The sequence below is a fragment of the Calliphora vicina genome, chromosome 1 (genome assembly GCF_958450345.1).
Source record: "Calliphora vicina chromosome 1, idCalVici1.1, whole genome shotgun sequence".
Taxonomy (NCBI): Eukaryota; Metazoa; Arthropoda; class Insecta; order Diptera; family Calliphoridae; genus Calliphora; species Calliphora vicina.
Window position 1 is genome coordinate 52998290 of NC_088780.1, and position 21564 is coordinate 53019853.

General features: G+C 29.6%; 1 protein-coding gene across 1 annotated transcript; it reads left to right on the forward strand.

Moving 5' to 3' along the window:
• Positions 1-5185: 5185 nt before the first annotated feature.
• Positions 5186-20680, forward strand: sqz (squeeze). The gene is made up of 3 exons (XM_065513271.1): positions 5186-6177; positions 17770-18469; positions 19009-20680. The coding sequence occupies exons 2-3, from the start codon at positions 17990-17992 to the stop codon at positions 20350-20352; spliced, it is 1824 nt and encodes a 607-aa protein (XP_065369343.1). The 5' UTR covers positions 5186-6177; positions 17770-17989; the 3' UTR covers positions 20353-20680.
• The last annotated feature ends 884 nt before the right edge of the window (positions 20681-21564 follow it).

Sequence of the window (21564 nt, forward strand, 5' to 3'; positions counted from 1 at the left end):
CTTCTTCTAGCGATTAGTTTGTTTCCAGCAATCGCCTACGAAACGCTTAAAGGAAGTTTAAGTTAATTTTGAATTTTATTTGCTGACGCGGAAGGGTCGCCTTTACTAAAGCGTACTATACGGCGGTCATCTTGACTCGATGTTTTCAGCTTTTGACCGCGAGTCTCGGCTTTTTTTTCGTATGACAAGGCATTTGGAATCATCTCATAAGAGCATGATAGGGCAACTGTTGCTCCTATTTCTTTTAACACAGCTGTACATATAGTTTTTATTAAAAAAATGTGTTTCTATAATTTTAAAATTTTGTAACATAATTGGGGATTTCATTTGGGGACTTCGATTTATCTGACAATACTGATCGCGTTACAGAATAATCCGTATGTACTAGGGATGCCAATCACGAAATCCCGATCCCGAAAATCCCGGGATTTTTTGGGATCGGGATTTCCCGAATCCCGGGATTTGTGAAAAAGAATCACGGGATTTTTCGGGATTAACGAATCCCGGAATATTACAAGATTTTTGATATTTTCAGGAAGATTTTTCAAGCTTCTGAAATACCTAGGAAGCTAAATTTCAGCATACTTATAATTCTAATCTCGCCGAATATTGTATACCCACCATCAATGGAGACTTGATTAGCATTTATGAATGAATGACTTAAGCTGGCCACACACGGAATGATTTGTTCGCCTGATTTGTGATTGAAAATTTTCAATTACTTGTGATTTTTATCGCGCACATCCCCATTAACAAGTAACAAGATGTCGAACACGAACAAATCATAATCACAAATCAACCGTGTGTGGCCAGCTTAATATCGAAATTTATGTTAATATCATTATATACAAATTATTTATTGACAATAAAATATTTTGGACTGGACTTCACAAAAGTTGGTAGAAGGGTTTATTTTCATATACAACTTGTTTATGACCAATTTCATCACGATATTAATTATTATAAGCTAATTTGGACAAATGTAGCCTGATTTCCGCAATACTTTACAGTATAATTTCGGAGTACTTAGAACTTATTTTGTGCACAATTTTTTAAGGATTGGCGCATATTCAACATATTTATGACTGCTCAAACAGTATTCCGGGAGACAATTGTATGGGGCTAGGGGAAATCATGGACCATTTTCAATACCAAACAAACCTTATATTTGCGGATAATTTTAGCCAGCTGGCTTCTTTCGTTTGTGCCCTATCGTGTTTTTAACAGACAGGCCGATATTTTTTGTAATATAATAAAACTATACTTTTTCTTTTTAATATTAATATAGGGATGGAGCAAACATTTTCGACAAATAACTTTTAAACTTCATTACCAATTTTTACACGATTGGTCTCATAGTAAGGGCAATGTACGCTTGCTATGAACATGGCATATGTACTCAATACAAAAGTTATAAAATTTTCAATTTTGTTATGGATTTATCACGGTTAAATTTATTTTAATTCAATGCATTAGTTATATTTTTTCTTATTCATATTAACGAAATAAATAGTTTTTATTGTTGAATTTGATGTTTTTGACGTTTAACTAAAATCCCGAAGTCCCGAAAAATCCCGGAATACCGGGATTTACATTTCTAAAATCCCGAATCCCGGGATTTGTAAAACCCAGTCCCATTTGGCATCTAGACTTGCCACCTTTTGAAATTTCCAAAACGGGACACCACTAAATGATCAGAGAACGATGGAAAAAAAACATGGAAAATTACCTAGTGTGGGTTATAGGACTTGCTGAGTACATTACAAATTGTGTCAAAAAATTTCAGAAACACCTTCAAATTCAGAAGTTATTCTGAAAAAACCGTTTATAGTGATGTTTTTCAACTTATCGATCTGTAACTCAGTCAGTTTTTGTTCAATTTTTATTTTTTTAACGTGTTAGGAAAGAAAACTTATTACGCTTCAAAATGACATGCATTTATTGATACATTTGTAAGTTATAAGTATTGTTTTTGTTACGATCTTTTTTGATTTGAGTCGAGCAATGAAAATTGCTTATAAAGAAAAGTTCTTAATAAAACATGGTTTTAATTTTTCAAATCGGATGAAAACTGTAAAAGTTATTCAACTTTTCATTAATACCTTTTTGAGTATTTTCTTCCCCAGCGCATATAAATGTAAAAAAAACAGGGTAAATATTTTCGAACTTTTTTCGAAAAAGTTTAATAACTTTTGCAAATATAAACCGATTTTAATAAGTAATATCTCCTTTTTGTCTATATAAAATTGTCTTTAAAGCACTGTGCAAAAAAAAATTGGTTTTCCTAGAAAAAAATTTAAATAACTATTGTTAAATTTGAAGTACTACCTACCCTAAAACACTTGTTTCAAAATAACTCAAAATTTTGAGGGTGTTCAAAATCTTTGAAAACGGTTTTAGCATGTCCTCACCTAGGCATACAACCTCCATTAGGTCGCTTTTCAAGTTCTGACAAAAAGTGTTATTTTGAAGCAGTGTTATTATCCTATTTTATTTATTAAAATCAACATTAACACATTAATTTTAATTGTGTAAAATCTGGAGAACTATTACTGTGAGAGTCTTCGAACTTTATACAGGAGTAAATTGTTATTTTCGAATATCTGGAGTACTAAATTGTGAAGTATTTAAACTTTGTATGAATCAAATTCTTGTCACTATACGGAGATTGGCTGAAAATGGGCGAGACTGAATTTTTTAAAGTATATAGTTATTTTCAAATATCTGGAGTACTATAATTGTGAAATTCTTCAAACTTTATATGAATCAATTTCATATCACGACATGAAGTTTAACCAAATTGGGAAGAATCGGAACAAGGTTTAAGTTACCTACCACACAAAGGAAAATAAATATTTTCAGAACTATAATTGCGAGATTCCTCAAACTTGTCCGATAGCTCACTTATCATTTTACATAGTTCGGCTGTAAAATGGTCGGGATTGGATTAGTGGGAGTGACACCTTCCATACAAAGTATATAGTTAATTTCGAATATCTGGAGTACTATAATTGTAATGTATTTAAACTTTATATGAATCAAATTCTTATCAATGTACAGAGTTTAGCTAAAATGGTCTAGATCGGAACAGTGGGTGTGAAACTTTCTATTCAAAGTACATAGTAAATTTTGAATATCTGTATAATTAAAATTGCGAGATTATTCAAACATTGTCTAAAAATTTATTTTTTATAATTTTACCTAATTTGTTTCACCTCATTAAAAAAATAGTTTATAAAATCTTTAAAATTTTTTTATTTTTCGTTATTTATTTAACGTAGGAGTAACGAAGCGCATCCTGTTATTTAATAAAGTTTACCTATTTCAGTCCATAATTTAAAATTTATATTTTTAATCGCTTTTATCAGCTTTTTTATTATTTGAAGTAATAAATTCAACAAACTCAGTCCATTTCAATGGACCAACAACTCACCTTTAACTAAAGTTACAAGCATCCTAGAGCGATTATCGTGCCATTTATTTTTCATGAAAGTTAAATAATGTTTACTGATGAGTTTATTGAAACTCATAGAAGTTAATGCACTAAGTACCTATGTATATTGTTAAATAGTGATATTCAGTTTTTAGAAAATACTATATTTCAGAAAATAAAGCATCCTTGTCTATCGGTATTTCCAATTTTTGATTTTTTTATATTTTTTGTGGTAATTAATGAAAAAGTTATGTTTTTTTTAAACGGCACAAATGGCGTCCCGTTCAGAGTATCGCCGGGACACGGGACATTCGACTCTAAAACTGGTCTGTCCCGACGAAAACGGGACGGTTGGCAAGTCTATTGGCATCCCTAGTATGTACTGTACTCTCCTCGAAATTAAAAAAAAATCTCACAATAACTCAGCAACTCTGTTTTAAGTTCGCTTTCTGATCAGAAATGGAGTACGAAATACATATGTACCTAATAAAAAAATGGTATTTTTTTTAAAAAAGTACTTTGCCATTGTACCTACAGTGAGCCTCAAAAGTGAGTATACACCAAAAATTTTTTGATTTTTTTAAGATAATGAAAATCCTAAAATTTATTCATCGATTAAAATTTTAATGTTTAGGTTTGTTGCAGATTGAGTTGAATAGATTCGGTTGTCAAAAAAAAGATTTAAGTCGGACTAGGTAGGTATAATGATTTTCATGATCCTAAAAAAATCAAAAAATTCGCGGGTGTTTACTCACTTTTGAGGCTGTGTGTACAATACTGAAGACAAAAAGATAATTTAAAATTTGTTTGTTTTTATTTTTAATTCAGAAAATCACATTTTATTGAAAAAAAATTGGGGACAATATGGGTAAAGCACTGATGTTCGCAATAATGAGCAATTTGCCTGTTTCAATAAGAATAAAGCTTTTTCGATGTTTTACTTACTACCTACTACATTTTAAATTTTAATCAAAATAATTTAACTAAATTATGTTTGAATCTTAAACAAAATTTATTTAAAAAATCCGTTCTTTTGGATCGTAAATGTAAATTGTATTTTATTAAATAGTGATCAATTCACATAATAAAATAACAACAACAAACCAAAAAAACATGACAAACAAATCGTGTCAAAATAAAAGCAACAACAATACAGTTTATTTTATTATTTTTTTTATTTAAAAACCGGAATCAAAAAACTTAACGAATGAAAAAATCACAGAAATAAAAAAATTATTTATTTAAAGTACACGAAAAAAAGGAGTGTAAGTGTAGTACAACAATAAAAAAGAATACAAAAAAAATACCGGTGAACGTAAGCAGAGCAGCCTCCACTTCACTCGCACACAGCAACAACAAAAAACTTTATACACAAAAAACTACTTTACATGAATTTTTTTGTTGGTTAGATGTTCGTTGTTGTTGTTGTTGGTTTGTCGAAAAAGAAAGAAAGAAATAAAAAAGGGTTGCCAATTGAATAGACACAAAAACAACATAAAACATACATGGACAAAAAAAATTCACACACTCAAACACACAGAGCAAAAAAAAACGTAAACACAACGGGCGACGACAAAAAAATCTGAGCACGCCAGCAACAACAACAACAATAATAAATAAGCAGAGCGAGAAATAATTGAGAGTAGTAATAGCAAACACTATAGCGTTACTGTTTTAACACAGCCTGGCTTTACGGCCAGTAACTATTGCTGGCCTTGTTTAGCAATTGTTGCGCAGTTGCTGAGAGACTTGATGTGTAGAAAAAAAATTCAATTACTCTTCAAAAGATTTTTTTTGTTGCTACTCTGCTGACAGTTAAGTTTTTGCTATGCCGTGGTGAACATTATTGAATTAATTTGTAAACGACGGACGGACACGCCAGTTTAAAAAACCCTATTATGTTTTTATAACAAGCAGAAGAAAAAAACTACACAAATTATTTGGAATTTTGTAAAACAAAAAAATCTATAAAGAAGAAAACAAAAATACTTGAAAAAAAAGAAAATAGTGTAGTGTTTATATAAAAATACAAAAAGAAATTTTTATTGCAAACCAATTGATGATAAAGTTGTAAAAAAGAAACAAGAAAAAAAAAAGAAAGAATTAAAAATTCATTTTTTAGATACAAATTAAATCAAGTGTATATTTTTTGGTGCGCGGCCATTTTTTTGTATGCCCCTGCTTTTTAAATTCGTTGTCGTTTTGTGTCGAAAAAAACCCGAAGAAGGAGGCGAAGTAAAAAAATAATATAAAAAAAAAGATTTTGCAAGTGACGAAGTTTTTTTTTTGTTTCTTCATTAAATAAATATAGTGCAAAAAAAGAGCGCAAATTAAAAAAATCAAAAAAAAAGGAAAGAAAAAAATTTAGAATGATGATAATAAATGAAACATGTGTGTAATTGAAAATTGCTTAATTATAGAAAAAATTGAAATATTTAAAGCCAACAACAAGAAAATGCAAAATTCAAAATTGGTTCTTCAAGCAAGTTTAAAAAAAAGAGTGCAAGTTTAAAAGTGAACAAAACGAATAAAAAAAGAAGAATAATCAATAAAAAATTTAAACACACACTCAAACATACTGCTTATAGTTCAAGTACCTGCCCCTTTGGAAAACATTTATACAACATAATTCGACTTCATCAGGATTGAGTTTTAGTTTTTGGACCCCCCTTTAACGAAAATTGGAACACGTGTTAAAACCCCCCCCTAAATAAACTCCTGTGTAAAAATCTCAATTCCAATTGGTTAGTACCTATTTAACAATAAACAAATGCATTTATTAATTGCATTTCAATATAATAAATAATTAATTATGGTTTGTTTACAAACATTTAAATTATTTATTTTTAGTTTATATATTTATTTATTTTAAAGTAGTATAAAAAAAGTCTAAATTATTCATATAATTTTTTTTATTGTATTGTTTCGTATTGGAGATGAACAATAAGTTTTGTACAATCGGACTTTTTTGGGTACAATTGGAATCTGGTACCTTTTGGTACTTATTAAGAAATAACAAAGATATATCAAAGTTTTCAAAGCTTTAGGGAAAATTAGATTCTAATATATTTTTCTGATGCGCTCATTTTATAAATCGTAATGTTTTGAAACGAATACTGGGAATATTTTTTATAAAATTTTTTAACGTTTGAGGAATTACAAAAAAATGGATTTAAAGGTTTAACATCGCGATTTAAAAAAAAAATTCTCAGGGCTTATTAAATAGCTATATTAAAATGTCAGTTTTTTTATCTATCTTAGTCCGTTTTTTTAACTACTAGCGGATCCGAATCTTTCCCGATTTTGTGCATTGTAATAAAAATTTTAGTTATATTTCTAGAAAATCAAAATGAATAATGTGTTTGTGTATATATTTCTGAAAGGTAACATTTTAGAAAATATTTTAAAAGAAAAATAATCTCAAAATTTGTATTGCGGGAAGACTAGATAGAGCCTTGCAAAGTAGACTTAATTTTTTATGTAAATATTCTCTAATCATATATACTTAAATATTCTACAAAATCAATTTTTCCTCACAAACTTAGTCCCTCCAATAGAGCCAAAAGTCAAAAAATAAAATTGTTGGGATTTTGAAAAATTTTTTGGGTTGACCGATTCAAAGAATAACGGTAACACCAATTTGGATTATTTCGGTAACGGTAATTTCATCTTTTAAAATTCTTCCACTGTGTGTGTCGTTTCATTTTATAAAATGAGAACCTAAACTTGAAAGTTTTGAGAATTTTGACTTAGTTCATAGAAGTCTAAAGGCTATAAAGGCGATAAAAATAATGTAATCAGAATAAATACCTAGAAGAGATGGGAAGAAATGCCAATGAAAAAAATTAAATAAAATTACTCTGTTGAGTTAGGTTTTTGAAAACAGACTTGGGTTTTAGTTTCTCAGTTACATATTTAGTGGTTCTACGAGTATAAACTTCAGATAGAATCGATGTAATAGGATTTTCCATGATTCAAAAATATTTTCCTAATTTTTTTGACCTAATTGTCAAAAACCTGAATCTGTTGTCAAAAGCCTAACTCTTGCAATAGAAGTTAAAATAAAAAAAAGTTGCATTTCTTAAAATCTTTAACAATAGAGTGTCTATAGTGGAAACTCTTCAGTCAAATACCTATCTCAGTTATCAGAAACCTAAGTGGTGAGAATGTACTAGTAGAAAAATGCCGATTAATGCAAGTTAATGACCCCAAACACTCGTCTATACTAGTAAAAAATTGGTTTTGTGCAGAGAAGATCAAAGTTTTGGATTGGCCAGCCCAGAGCCCTGACTTTCTAAACTTCTTATTAAAAATTAAATAACCTTTCAAGCAAGTACCATTAAAAATAGGTACAATTTCCCCCCCTCAACAAGTCAGTGCAATTTGTAGTTTCTCCAATTTCCATCACTGGTGTCGTGTTATTTACCTCAACAACAACATTTGAGTTTTTTTTGTTGTCTTCTTTTCTCTCATAAAAACTTCATTTAATTTCCATTTTTTTTTTGTCGTACGTACGTGTTTGTTTGTGTGTTTTTTTTTTACTTTTAAATTTTAATTCACGTTTTCGTTTCAATTTTTTCTTTTTATTTCCATTTTTTATATGAGATTTTTTATGATCTTTATTGCTTCTTGTTCATTCTTAGTTTTTTTTTTTGTTGTATTAAATTTTTTATGACTTGTTTTTATTTTTTTTATTTTCATTTTGTTAATTTTTTTTTGTTCTCTTTCTCACTTCTTTTAACGTTAGCGCCTCTGTTGTCTGTTTAACGTCTTGTGTCCACTTTAGTGTATTTGATTTCGGTATTTTTTTTGTTCGTGTTTGGTTTTTGTGTATGACGTGAGTAAGTGTGTTTGTTTGGTTTTGTGCTATTGTGAGGGAGCACACGAATTAAAAAAAAGTTTTTTGCATACAGTTTATTATTTGTTGTTGTTGTTGCTGTTCGTTTTTCACAATCAATTTTTTTGTTTCTATTCTGTTGAAATTGCGCTCATTTAAGTTTTAAGAGTTGCCAAGTTAATTAGTAAGTGAAATTAGAAATTCTAGCTACCTATAATGTTTATAGCTATTAATTTTTGATTAAATGAGATTTGCACAAAGCATTGAAAATACGTAGTTTAAAAAAAAGGATTCCGTAAAAAATATTGCAATTTTTTTTGTACAATTTGCTGAATATAGGTCATATATGTAATCTTATTGAGGAAATTCCAATTGAATTGGAGAATTTTAAATTTAGAACATTTCAACTGAATTTAAATACAGCCCAATTATCAATAAAAATTCCACGGGAGATTTTTTTTCATTTTTCCCATTTTTCCTATTCAAATTGAGTACACTTCCGAGTAATTTTTTGTTCATAATTGGGCTGATAAGCAAAATTTAAAGTGAATTTTGAATTTCATTTTAAATTGAGAAATTTATTGGAAAAACTTTCAAATAAAATTTTTAAAATTTCAAATGAAATTGGGAAATAATATTTTTTTATAAGTTAATTTAAAATAAAACCATTCATTTTGATATACACTAGCCCAATAAAGTCTACATAAATTTCTAATTAAATTACATTGAACGTTGTAAGTAAAAAATAATATAGGTATTTGTTAAAAAATAAATTCATACCTACTAAAAAAAATTAAAACAACATCACTTAAGTTGGGCTTTAACTCTTTGCGGTTTGGTGGTTAGTTTACTAACCATATTTTCTATAGTCTTTAAAACATACAGTAGCCCAAGAAAGTCTACATACAGGAAAAATATTATGTAACTTTAATATAAAGCAGTTTTTTTTTTGTGAGATATATAATAATACATGTCTTATGTCGATTTTAGCAAAAAAAATTCAAATAACGCCCAAAAGTTCACCATTATTAGAGTTATTGATTCTGAGTAAAATAACGAAAAATTTATTTTCGGTCACGCCTACTTTTGGGTGGACGGGGCTATTAAGTTTCATAATATTTTAAACATTAAAGCCCAAAAAACGAAAAAAAAAATATTTTTTATTTGACTCAGAATCAAAAAGTGTAATAAAGGTGAAATTTTGGACGTGATAGGAAATGTTGCTAAACCCGACTTAAGTGATGTTGTTTTAATTTTTTTTAGTGTGAATTAATTTTTTTAACAAATATATTTCATTAATTTTAACTTACAAATACTGCTTTCAACGAAAGAAATTTAATTTGAATTCCTGTATGTAGACTTTATTGGGCTACTGTATATTACATTTCAAATTATCCTTATATGAATTAACTCAATTAAAGAACTAAAAATTTGGTGGTTCATAAATTAAAATTTATTACAATAACGGTAACGATAGCTACAAATAAATCTGACCTGATGTTGTTTTAAAAATGTTGCAACTGATGATGATAGCTGCGGCGGATATTCTTTAAGATTTAACTGATGAATTTATTGTATAAAACTTCGTTCTTGCATAAGATTTATGACAGTAAATATTGCTGAAGGGCATTGCTTAAAAATATCTGTTATTTAATTACTCCATCTAACTTTATTAAGCATTAAGAATATGCACATTATACAGAAAAACAATAAAATAATGTATATTTTACCAAAAAAAAAAAAAAACTATTAGTATACAAACTAGATTTAATAAATACATACCTACATATACTTTTGTTAGGTAGCTTTTACAATAGTCCTTGGATATTTTCATATTTCTTGAAAGTTATAGTTTTTTTTGTTATGGTATTCATAACTATTTACATCATAAAATAATTAATTTCTAATTAAGAAAATAAAATTCACAAACTTATGAAAGAAACTGTATGAGAATGTAGATTTCTTGCAATTTTAAAAATTATCCTAATTCTCATAATTAAAGTCTCTGAATAAAGCTCTATATTACATCATAATTAAAACTTGGCAACTCTTATAAATGTTGTCGTGCTGCCGTTTTTTTATGAGTGTATTTATTTTAAGCGAAATTTTTTTGCTTTGTTTACATATGCCTGCCTATTCATACAAACATACATATGTACATATATTTATTTGTACATATTTCGCTTAACCGCGCGCAAATTATACGAGTTGGAACAAAAAAATGAGACTCCCTCACTCACAATATTTAATTCTCATTTTTTGTTGTTGTCTTCTTCTTTACTGTTTTTTATGCATGTGTTTTTTCCTTTTTGTGTTTTTTATTCTGACAAGTTTTTTTTGTATGTATACTATTTTTTATACGAGTGAGTTGTACAACAAAAAAAAAAGACATGAATAATGAAAAAAGAAGAAAAAGAAAATTTTTAATGCTTTTGATTAAGGCACTGCTGCTGCAAATAAATGAAAGAATAAAAGAAAATGAACAAACGAAATTTTTTTATTAAATATGAATTCACGAAATTAAAAAAAATTAAATAAGTAAATTAATAGGTATAATTTGCACTTTAATCAATGTTTTAATGAACAAATATAATAATTGTTGTTTTTGTTTATTATTTTTATAAGGCAAATAATTAAATTTTATTAAAATTATAGGATTTGTATTTTATTGATTATTAAAAAGATTAAATAGGTTACATACCTACCTACTATAAAATTTTTATGATGAACATAAATCATGTTTGTATGTTAAACTGTTTTATACCCATGTACATATTTGTTTAAATTAGATTTATTGGTTTAAATACCTTCTTTATTTGATATAAACATCGGTCTATCTCTCATGAGTAAAATATTAATTGCAGTATTTAAAACAGTATTTCAAAGGTAATTTGTTTGACCTACAGTATCGATCAAAACACATTTGAGAAAAATTGCTTCTGTGCAGTTGCAGTTGGACTCAAAAGTTATACCTATATAGAGCTGCTAAAAACCTTTTATACCTACCTATTGCAGAAAAATCGTAAGTCTTATCTTAAATTTGCTTGAGAACACTTGAACTTCTTTACGTTGCACAATGGAATACCATTTTATTTTCCGAAGAATCTATATTTAATTTTTTGGATTTTGATGAAATGAGGAGAGTTCGATGACCTGTCAATAACATACATACTAAATTCCAAATGCTACTGGAACAGTTTAGCATGAATGCGGACATGTTATGTTTTTGCTTTTCAGAGAAAGCTTAGGACTTTTATGCAAAATTGAGAGTATGTATAAAAATATATTGCAGGAGAAGATGACATGATAAAATACCTCCTAATGAATAAATCAACTGCTTATCACACATCCAAATTGTTAAAGATGTTTTTAGAATAGGAAGGTTTTAATGTCATGCAGCGGTCAGGTCGGCACAGGCACCCGACCTTAGCTCTATAGAAAATAGTAAATAGAATGGTAAGTCGTTAGTTGGCACATCGATATCCAAACAAATTTTATCAAGCTATAAATTAGTGTCTTAGAGATAGGAGAAACAAAAGAAAAAAATCCAAGTTTGTCTAAAGAGTAAAAAGTGGTTACAGATTTGATATCCTTTAATTGGCCAACCTATTCCCTTGATAAAACCTAGTATTTTACCCAATTCACAACCAGCAACACTCCCCAGTTCATCTAGAAATCTCGTACATAGCCATTTAAATCTATGACACTGTAGTCTCGGTCAGCTGCACATAATGTGCTCTATTGTTTCCAACTCCTCTGCATGCCCACACACTATACAAAAATACAGTTTGCTATTATCCCATTTACCTACAATATAAAGGCTTCAATTAGTGTTTTGGTTGCCTTTTCATTCCGTTTTGAACAAAAGTTTTTGGATACTTGACAATCCGTCCTACTATTCCCGGATTGGCTGGTAGGTATAGAATCATGGAATCTTTTAAAAATTAGACTGTAGTAGCGACAAATAGGATGTTTTAGAAACCGGGACCCTAATACGATGGTCCAGATCTGAGCCATTTCTGTCCATTTCATCTGCTAGCTCATTTCCATGGTACCCAACACAATCTGATTGAATAGTGCTGTGCTAATAACTCTTCAAGAGCTCAACTGAAGTCGTTGTTAATGCATAGTACCCTATAAAGGATGAATTTTTATTTTACGGAGCTTTTGTTGTTTCTAAATTCTTTACTTTCTTTGGAATAGCAAAACAAATATTTTTAAATCAGTACATTCCTTTTCTCTTCAAACATACATAGGTTTTTATAACTACATATTTTCAAATGAATTTGAACTAATATCTCATCTATTGCCTTATTTAATTTAAGGCGTGAAGTGTACCAAAAAAATGTTCTATCGTCCATACTTAAACATCTCTGATGCCGAAATAGTCCCACCAATACAACAACAACAATAGTGCAGGTTTTATTTGTATTTCATAAACATCAAGACAAAAAGAAACTCAAAAGAAAAAACCTCAGAAAAAAATCTAATTTTATTGCAGGTCATAAATTAAGATCTTTTGCCACACGACAATTTAAAATTTAAACAAAAAAATGTTTATATGCCTTTTTATAGTGTTTTCTTTTATATTTTTTTGCTTTATTTTATGTTTGTGTGTCTGAATGTATTACAAAAACAACAAATACAAAAATAATTTTTGCAGAGACTATAATAAATGTTTTGATTTACGCTAAAAAAAACCACAAGAAAAGAAAAAACAATAACAAAATACACACACAAAAATTCTCAATCACACACACACACACCCTGACACAAACCAATTCAACAATCAATGATTTTTTTTCCATCTACGGGGTGTTTTTTTCTTCTCTTTTTTTTGTGTATTCTTTTTTTGCAATTCTTTTTTAATGGTGAAATAAGTGAATGCAAAAACAAAACACACACTCGCATACACAGAAAAAAGAAAAACGTACCACTGAAACAAAAAAAAAAATCGCATAAACAGGGAAACACCAACAATTTGGCATGCGACTGATTTAATTGTTTTTCTGTTATATTTATATTTTTTTATACTTTTTGCCTTCGCCTCGTAGTCTTTGGTCGTTTTTCTATGGTTGTGGTCAACCATATTCATTCAGTCAGTCAGTCAACCAGCCGGCTTAGGGTTTTAGAAATGAAGACAACAAAAACAAACAAACAAAAAAATAATCACAAATATTTTTATTCCAGTTATTTTTATGATACTTTTTTTTGTTGTTCGGTTTGTTTATATTTCCGACTTTTATATTTTGTTTGTAAATAAAAATATTGTGCAGTTTTTTTTTATATATTTTACTCACATGTCATTCATACTAAATACCGTTATTTAAGTTGATACATATTTATTGTTGTTGTTTTTGTTGGCAAATAATAAAAAAGGAGTGAATTGAAAGGTTTTTTTGAGGGGGGCCTGCTTGAATTAAGTAAGTTTTTTGTAAATAGTGCTACCAGATTTAGAGGATTGTGGATCTGGGACGGGAAGTTTTGTACAATTGTTAGGGGTAAACATAATTTTGGATCATTGGCTATTTAATATAAATAATTGTTTATTTCTTCTGATGTATGTATGTAGTAAAGTTGAAATGTTGGGAATGAAAATAAAAAGGTAAAATAATTTTTGTCTGAAATTAGTAGGTATAAAATGATACCTCTCATCATTTTTGTATATTGGAAAGTTTTGAAAATAACATGAGATAAAAACCCTAATTATTAATAAAGTTATAAATTTTTGAAAGCCTTCTCACACATTTATAAAAGTCTTTGATTTCATATAAGCGCTTAAAATATGATTGGATGTCGAAATTGTTTATTACGAAATATACCTATCTACATCCAACTCTATTCCAACAGTTTTATTTTTAACTTTTTATTACTAAATGTTTATCAAATCATTTTCAAGTGTTTGAGAAAAGGTTTGATACGTAGTTCTAAAAAATAAAAAATAACGCATGTATTCTAAGTAAATTTGGCATTATAGATATTTTTGATGCCAAATGACACCCTAATGTTCAAGCAGTATGAAATATACTTCACGACCAGTGTTGTCATTTTAGAAATGAAGAAAAGCGTCAAGTGTATAGTAAAAACGGGTAAAAAGGTTAAAAAATTACGAAAAAAAAGAGTAAAAAGCACAAAGAGAAAAAAAGTAAAATTTTAACAAAATCTTTATTGGTAACTGCAGGAATGGTGATTATTTAATTCTGGCACTAAATATTCAGAAACATATAACGCAATTTCACATACTCAAGCAATAAAATTGGGTAGAATTCTGGCTTTCAGAAGAATCCGAAATTCATTCGATACCAATCTGTCTATGATTAGATTTTACGAGACATTCTAACCTATACTGCGAATCTTATTAGATGGAGTAGTTCGAGCAACTTTTCTGTTTTAGCTTTCATAAAAATATTGGAAGAAATGTTAATTTTTATTTTCTTATCAGAGTCCGGGAAAGCAAACTATAAATTTCATGGTCCATGGAATGGACGTGGTACATTCAACAGACAGCCTAAATTTAAAATTTGTTATTACTGCGAGGACCAGAACCTTCAAAAATGTAGGTTCTGTATGCCCCAATATGTTCTGAATTATTTGGCATAGGGAACTTTTTGGCCCGTCCTTGCTAAACCAAATAGAGACAAATAGGGCAGATGTACTAGTAGTCGGCAGTTTAAGACCTTTACTTCTTTTTAATCTACTGGCCTTGAGTTTGTGATTTTGCTATTTTACCGATGACTAGTTATTACAATTCAATAGTTTGTATTGTTTTAAACAAATTAAGTTAAGATTTAATATTTCTTCATTTAAATTGAGAAATTTACTCGTTTGATCAAAAAGAGGACATTTGCATATAGTCGGCACTGATTTTCCACTACTGAAATTGGGAACGCAAACATAAGGCTCAGTTTGAAATCACTTTGAAACGCGACAGCCTTTGAAGAACTGATGTAAAGTTGTCGTGAAGCAATACTAATTAGATATATAGAAAAGGGTTCATTACGACAACAAACAAAACAAAAATATGTTCAAAGGCTGAAAGAAAAATTACTTTCCATCCTGTAAATTGGTTACCAATCTCAGGACCTGCTAATTTATTTAGATTGTAGTTTTACAATAAAATTCAAAAATTCGTATTCCGTAATCACTAACAAATTTCTAGTTTTCTTTCCTTATATTTATTTAAATTAGAGTTTCGTGTTCGGTTTTAATCGAAACCGAAAACTTTTTATCTATTTTCAGTAGAAAAATTAAAAATTTAGAAATGAAAAACAAATTTTTTCATCCAAAGATTCATCCAAGTTAGTTCCTGACAATTAAAATTCAAATGACTGTTTATTTGACCCCGTGCGCTTCGCTACCCCAATTAGAAGAAAGAAATAGTACTATTAAGTCTCCCTTTGTGAATTAATAATAATTCAGGATAACATGTCTCTAGTTTCAAGTTTATTGGTTCATTGTAATGTGGATTGCAGCTCATTCGAAACGTATTATTAGAATTAAAAAAGTACCATAAAGATCAACATTTTGTATTCCCACTCAGCATCATGAATGCCTAATTTCATATTTCTAGGCCGATTATTATTGAAAATGCAAAAGAAATGTACCACTAAAGTCACCTTTTGCGAATTCTAATTCATTCAGAATCATGTGTGTCTAAATTTAAAATAATTCAATATAATAAAAAGTACAATTAGAAGATAAAGTACCAATTTTCCACAATTGAACCCCCGTCAAGTTTGAAATCAAAGTAATTTCCTGATTATAGGTTCAATATATTAGAAAATTCAAAAAGTACCATTTTGAAGAAAGAAAAATAACTCCTTAGTTTGGTTTAGTTCTCCTTTTCTTGATTATTTCTTTACTGAGAAGCATATTAGCCAACTTTAATGTATATAAGCTAACTAATTTAATATATAAAAAAAGGTACCATTAAAAGAAAATGTACCAATTTTCCTTTATTCTCTTGAACACCCGTCAAGTTTGATCAACTGATTTTGTTTCTATAACACTTGATATTTAATAAATTATCACAAAACTGATCGGTTTTAAATTTTTTAAAACCGAAATTTTTTCGGTTTTTTGGAAACACTAATTTAAATAAACAACTTTCAGTTGAGAAAAGATCCAATATAAGCATATTATTATATTGTTTGATTTTATTTGCTCTTATACAAGTCATCTAAGATCAAATAAAAATGTGTTGAAAATAGTGGTTACGTTTTTTTCGTCAAATATTTATCAATGTGTTCACTTACATCTTTAGATAAATATTTATTATTGAAATTCCTATCCTTTCAAAATATGCTCCTGGAAAATAGATAAAATGGATTTTTAATTTTAACTCCTTTCAACAGATCAGATATTAAGCTTAAATGTTTTCAATTTATATTTTTTTGTTAAAATATTTCTATTCAAATTTTGCAGTCATTCCCTCTAAATGCATGGTTTAATAATTATGTGCAGTAGTTTTTTGTAATTTTAATTTTGGATCAAAAGTGTTTTTTCAATTATTTAATTTTTGTATTGTTCTGTTTTTTTATTTTATAAATTTGTTTAAATAATCAAAAGCTGTATTTGTTTAATCAATAATCGGCGCTTAGTATTTTTTTCTTGATTAAATAAATTTTAAAAAAATATGCTGATTTTTTTATGTTAAATTTAAATTTAAATGTGTTTTTGTTGAGTATGGAAATTTGCATTTATAGAACTACAAACGGGAAGGTAATTTAAGTATAGTGAAGAGCTGTAACATTTTAAAGAAAATAAAAGTTAAAAATATTTTAAAATTTCAACTTTTTAATTTAATTATTGATAAATTCACTAGAATTTATAGTTGAGGGATAATCTTTGAGCATTTAATTGTATGCTAGGCCAGATCATCAGGAAACCATTTTCCAAAGGCTTTAGGAGAACTAAAGATATTAAATAAATAAAAAATTGGTAGCAGTGATGATTCTCTCATATAATTACCGTTGCTTTCATTACGCCATATTGAAAAAGAGAGCTAGAATATGCTGCCATATTAATAGACATGGCAAAAAAAACAGCATATTCCCCTTTGAGTGTAACAAAAAACGCTTTAAATAAAAAATAGCAATCATGAGTAGTTCGGTGTAAAACCGTTTAAATCTATATTTTTTGTTAAATTTTTAATTATTTAGCTTTTTTATAGCACAGTGCGCCTAGTTTTTTGTTATTTATTTAATTTAATTAAATATTTTTTTTTTGCCAATTCAGAAATTTTTTGTGCTACATTTTTTTTGAGCAAAATATGAGTTTATTTTTTGCTGAATTATTCAGTTTATATTATTTCCTATAAAAAATTATTAAAAATATAGTTTTAAAACATTTTTACGCATAATTGCAAAAATGTTATTTGTGATGATTAAGGCAATTTATATTAAATTTTATGAATGAAATTTTTATTTAAAACTTTAAAGCATAAGAAAAAAAACCACAACTTTCATTAAAACTAACCGTAATTTTATTTTCATTTTAGGTTTTTAAACAATTTTTTTAACACACTTAACAGTTAAACAGCAAAACTGTTTAAACAACAACGTGTTTTTGGTGATTAAAAATCCTGTTACCAACATACAACAGTAATACTGCTGCAGGCACCTACAAATCTAAGCGACTACTCCACCAACCTCCTCCTCGAACTGAAATACTCCATCCCCCCTTTAATTTAAAAGTTTTTGCGCAGTAATCGCATATTAATGGCTGATATTTCAGCCCTTACAGCGGCAGCAGCAACAACTGTTTATCCTTCTTTAACCACGTCAGCCAACGATTATTTGCATCGTTCCACCATTGATCAATTACGTTCGATGAATGAACGTGGCGTTCTCTCGTCGCTGAGTCATTTGACCACAGCCGATTTGCGGACGGCACAGCTGGTGCACGAGTACAATAAACCGTTTAATATTAATGAGTTTCGGCAAAATGTGGAGCGTTTGGACTATTCACTGAAGAACGGTTTGGTCGGTGTCAATTTGCAGCAGCAACAACAGCAGCAGCAACAGCAGCAATTGGTCGTCGAACATCAACAGCAACAGCAGCAGCAACAACAACAGGCCCTCGAACAACAGCAGCAACATCATCAGCAACAGCAGCAACAACAACAGCAACTGAAACAATCCTATAGTCCACCAAATTCCCCAGCAACACCGAATATGGCGGAGCAACCCGAACAAAAGGTGAGTTTTTACGAAATTTAAATTTTTCCTTGTGGTTAAGATCAGTTTTTATTTCAAGAAAAACTGTTTTTTCAAATTGTAGCTAAAATTCTTAGTAAACGTTTTTTGTGAAAAATTGTTTTCCAAAAAATAACCTTTTAAGAGTATCAATAAAGTTTTATTCAAAATTATCAATAAAATTTTATTAAAATTTTCCAAAAAAACTTCGCTGTAAATTTGAATCAAGATTTTCGATTTTTTATTTCTTTAAAATATTTTATTCGAAATTTTTATTAAAAATTTGATTTTATTTAAAATTTCATTAAAATTTTTTATTAAACATTTTTATTGAAAACTTCATTAAATTTTTTTTTTAAAATTTCATAAAAAAATTTTATTCAAAATACAAATGTTTAGTAATATTTTATAATTTTTTTTGTAAAATATTCCAAATTTACAATAAATTTTGTAAAGAAATATATTTCTCCAACATTTTGTTTTTTCAAATTCTCTAAAATATTTCTAATAAATTTTTTTTCTTTTTTCACTTCAATTTACAGTACGATCCGAATGCCAGTGTTGAACACCATCATCAGAAATCGCATCGTTCACATCATCATACCTCGCCGGATGGACGTGAAACCAAACCCTACAAATGCACACAATGCACAAAATCGTTCGCCAATTCATCGTACCTCTCCCAGCACACACGCATCCACTTGGGCATTAAGCCGTACCGCTGCGAAATATGCCAACGCAAATTCACCCAACTGTCACATCTGCAACAGCACATACGCACGCATACGGGCGACAAGCCGTACAAGTGTCGTCATGCCGGTTGTCCGAAGGCCTTCTCACAACTCTCCAATCTACAGTCCCATTCGCGGTGCCATCAAACGGACAAACCGTTCAAATGCAACTCTTGCTACAAATGCTTTACCGACGAGATGACTCTGCTCGAGCACATACCAAAACACAAAGATTCGAAACACTTGAAGACCCACATCTGTAATTTGTGTGGCAAATCGTACACCCAAGAAACATATCTGGAGAAGCACTTGCAGAAGCATGCCGAAAAGGCCGAAAAACAACAGCAAAGACACACCAATCTGAATGTGCAGCATCACGTGCCGGCGGGCGGTATAGGTTTGAGTTTGCAGCGCCAGGTGGTCATGAATGCGGCTGCTGTGGCCGGTGATGCCAATGCGGCCTATTGGGCCAAGGTGGGTGCAGATGGTGCCGTCAATGCGGCCACCTTAGCGGAAGCTATTCAGCAGCAACAGGCCCAAGCGCAGGCGCAACAACAGCAAGCCGCTCAGAATGGCTACAACTTTACCACGCTGCAACATCAGCAGCAGCAACAGGAACTGTTGCAGCATCATCAACGTCTCGTGAATGGTACAGCCAACGGGGGTAATGGCGGTGGCGATAGTGCGGCCAGCGGCAATACGCCCAATCACTCACAGAGCCCCAATGAACAGGGCGAAGATCTGGTGATACGCCAAACATCACAGCAACATCATCAACAACAGCAGCAGCAACAACAGCAACAGCAGCAACAACAACAGCAGCAGCAATCCCATTCGCCCAACAATATGGTGGTTGTGAACTCATCTGCCTACGATGTGAAAACCACATCAGCTTTCACGCCCATTCCCACAGCACCAACCCATTTGCAAGCGGCCGCCTTGGCCCAACAGAGAGCACCACCTGCTGCCGCCTACATTTATCAGCAGAATGCAGCAGCAGCTGCCGGCTTCCCCACTCAACTAATATCGCTACATCAAATACGTAACTATGCTCATCAACCAGGAGCAGCTGCAGCAGCTGGTCTGCTGGCCGGTGATCATCTATTGGGTCTAAGCGTGACTGCCGGTGGTGCGGGCAAGGACAAAACCCAATAGTATCATGCGGAGATGGATACAACGGTCACTAATGTGACCACCAAATCAACAACATCATCAACAACAACTACTACTACTACCAATAAAAAGCACAAATCGTTTAATAAACAACAACAACAATCCCTACCACCAACATTAACACTTCAACAACAGCTGCAGCAACAGCGCCAACAACAAGAATCACTTAAAGCCTCCACTGTAGTAAGCTGATTTTTTAAAAATTTAATTTGAGAAAAAAACAAAATTTAAAATTTTTATTTTTTTTTTTAATTTAAGAAAAGTTTTCTTTTTCTTTTTAGAAAACTAAAACATGCATATAAATATAAATATATTTCTATTTTTCATTTTCTAATTATTATAAAAAAAATAATTAAAATCACAAAAGCAAATGTAGAATAACAAAACATATTAGTTTTATAGGTAAACAATTTGAAATTGTTTTTTTTTATATATAGAAACAAAGAAATTAAAAAATATTTAAAATTATAATAAATATTGAGAGAAAAAATTATTACGTAGAAAAGATAATCAATTTATCAACTCCCCCGCCCCATACAAGAGGTAAAACTATCTAGTATTTCTTAAAATGTTTTTAAATCGAACCTGATTTAGAATGGCATGGAATATTACATACTTTTACTTACACTCCCGACATTTTGTTTAGCCTCAAGAAAGAAAAAAAAAAACAAGAAAAGATTTGTGGATATCGAGGACAGCTCAAATAAAGTATTCAAAAAAAGCGGACCTGTCAAAAATTTTGAAATTTTTTACATTTTCAAAAAAGTAGTAGAAAAAGTACTTTTTTTTTATTAATTTTGTTAAAAAAAATAGTTTTTCAAACAATTACATCGTTTTTATCTAGTTTAGATGGATTTTACGAAATTTTAAAAAAAGTAGTAGAAATATTACTATTTTTATTTGGGTTCAAATTTATTTTTTTTTTTTTTAAATTCCATAATTTTGTTTAATAATTTGTATCTAGTTTGGAAAGATTTTTGTTTTTAAAAAAGTAGTAGAAATATTACTTTTTTAATTGTGTGGGAAAATCCCAAAATTTTATTTAAAAAATCTTTGTTTGAAGAACTTAAGTAATTTGTATCTTTTTTAGGTTAAGTGTGAGAACATTTTTTAAAGAATTAATTTTTGAACAAAATATAAAGTTTTCTAAGCCTTTTTAGAGGATTGCTTTCTTTTTTTTTTTTAAAAAAGTAG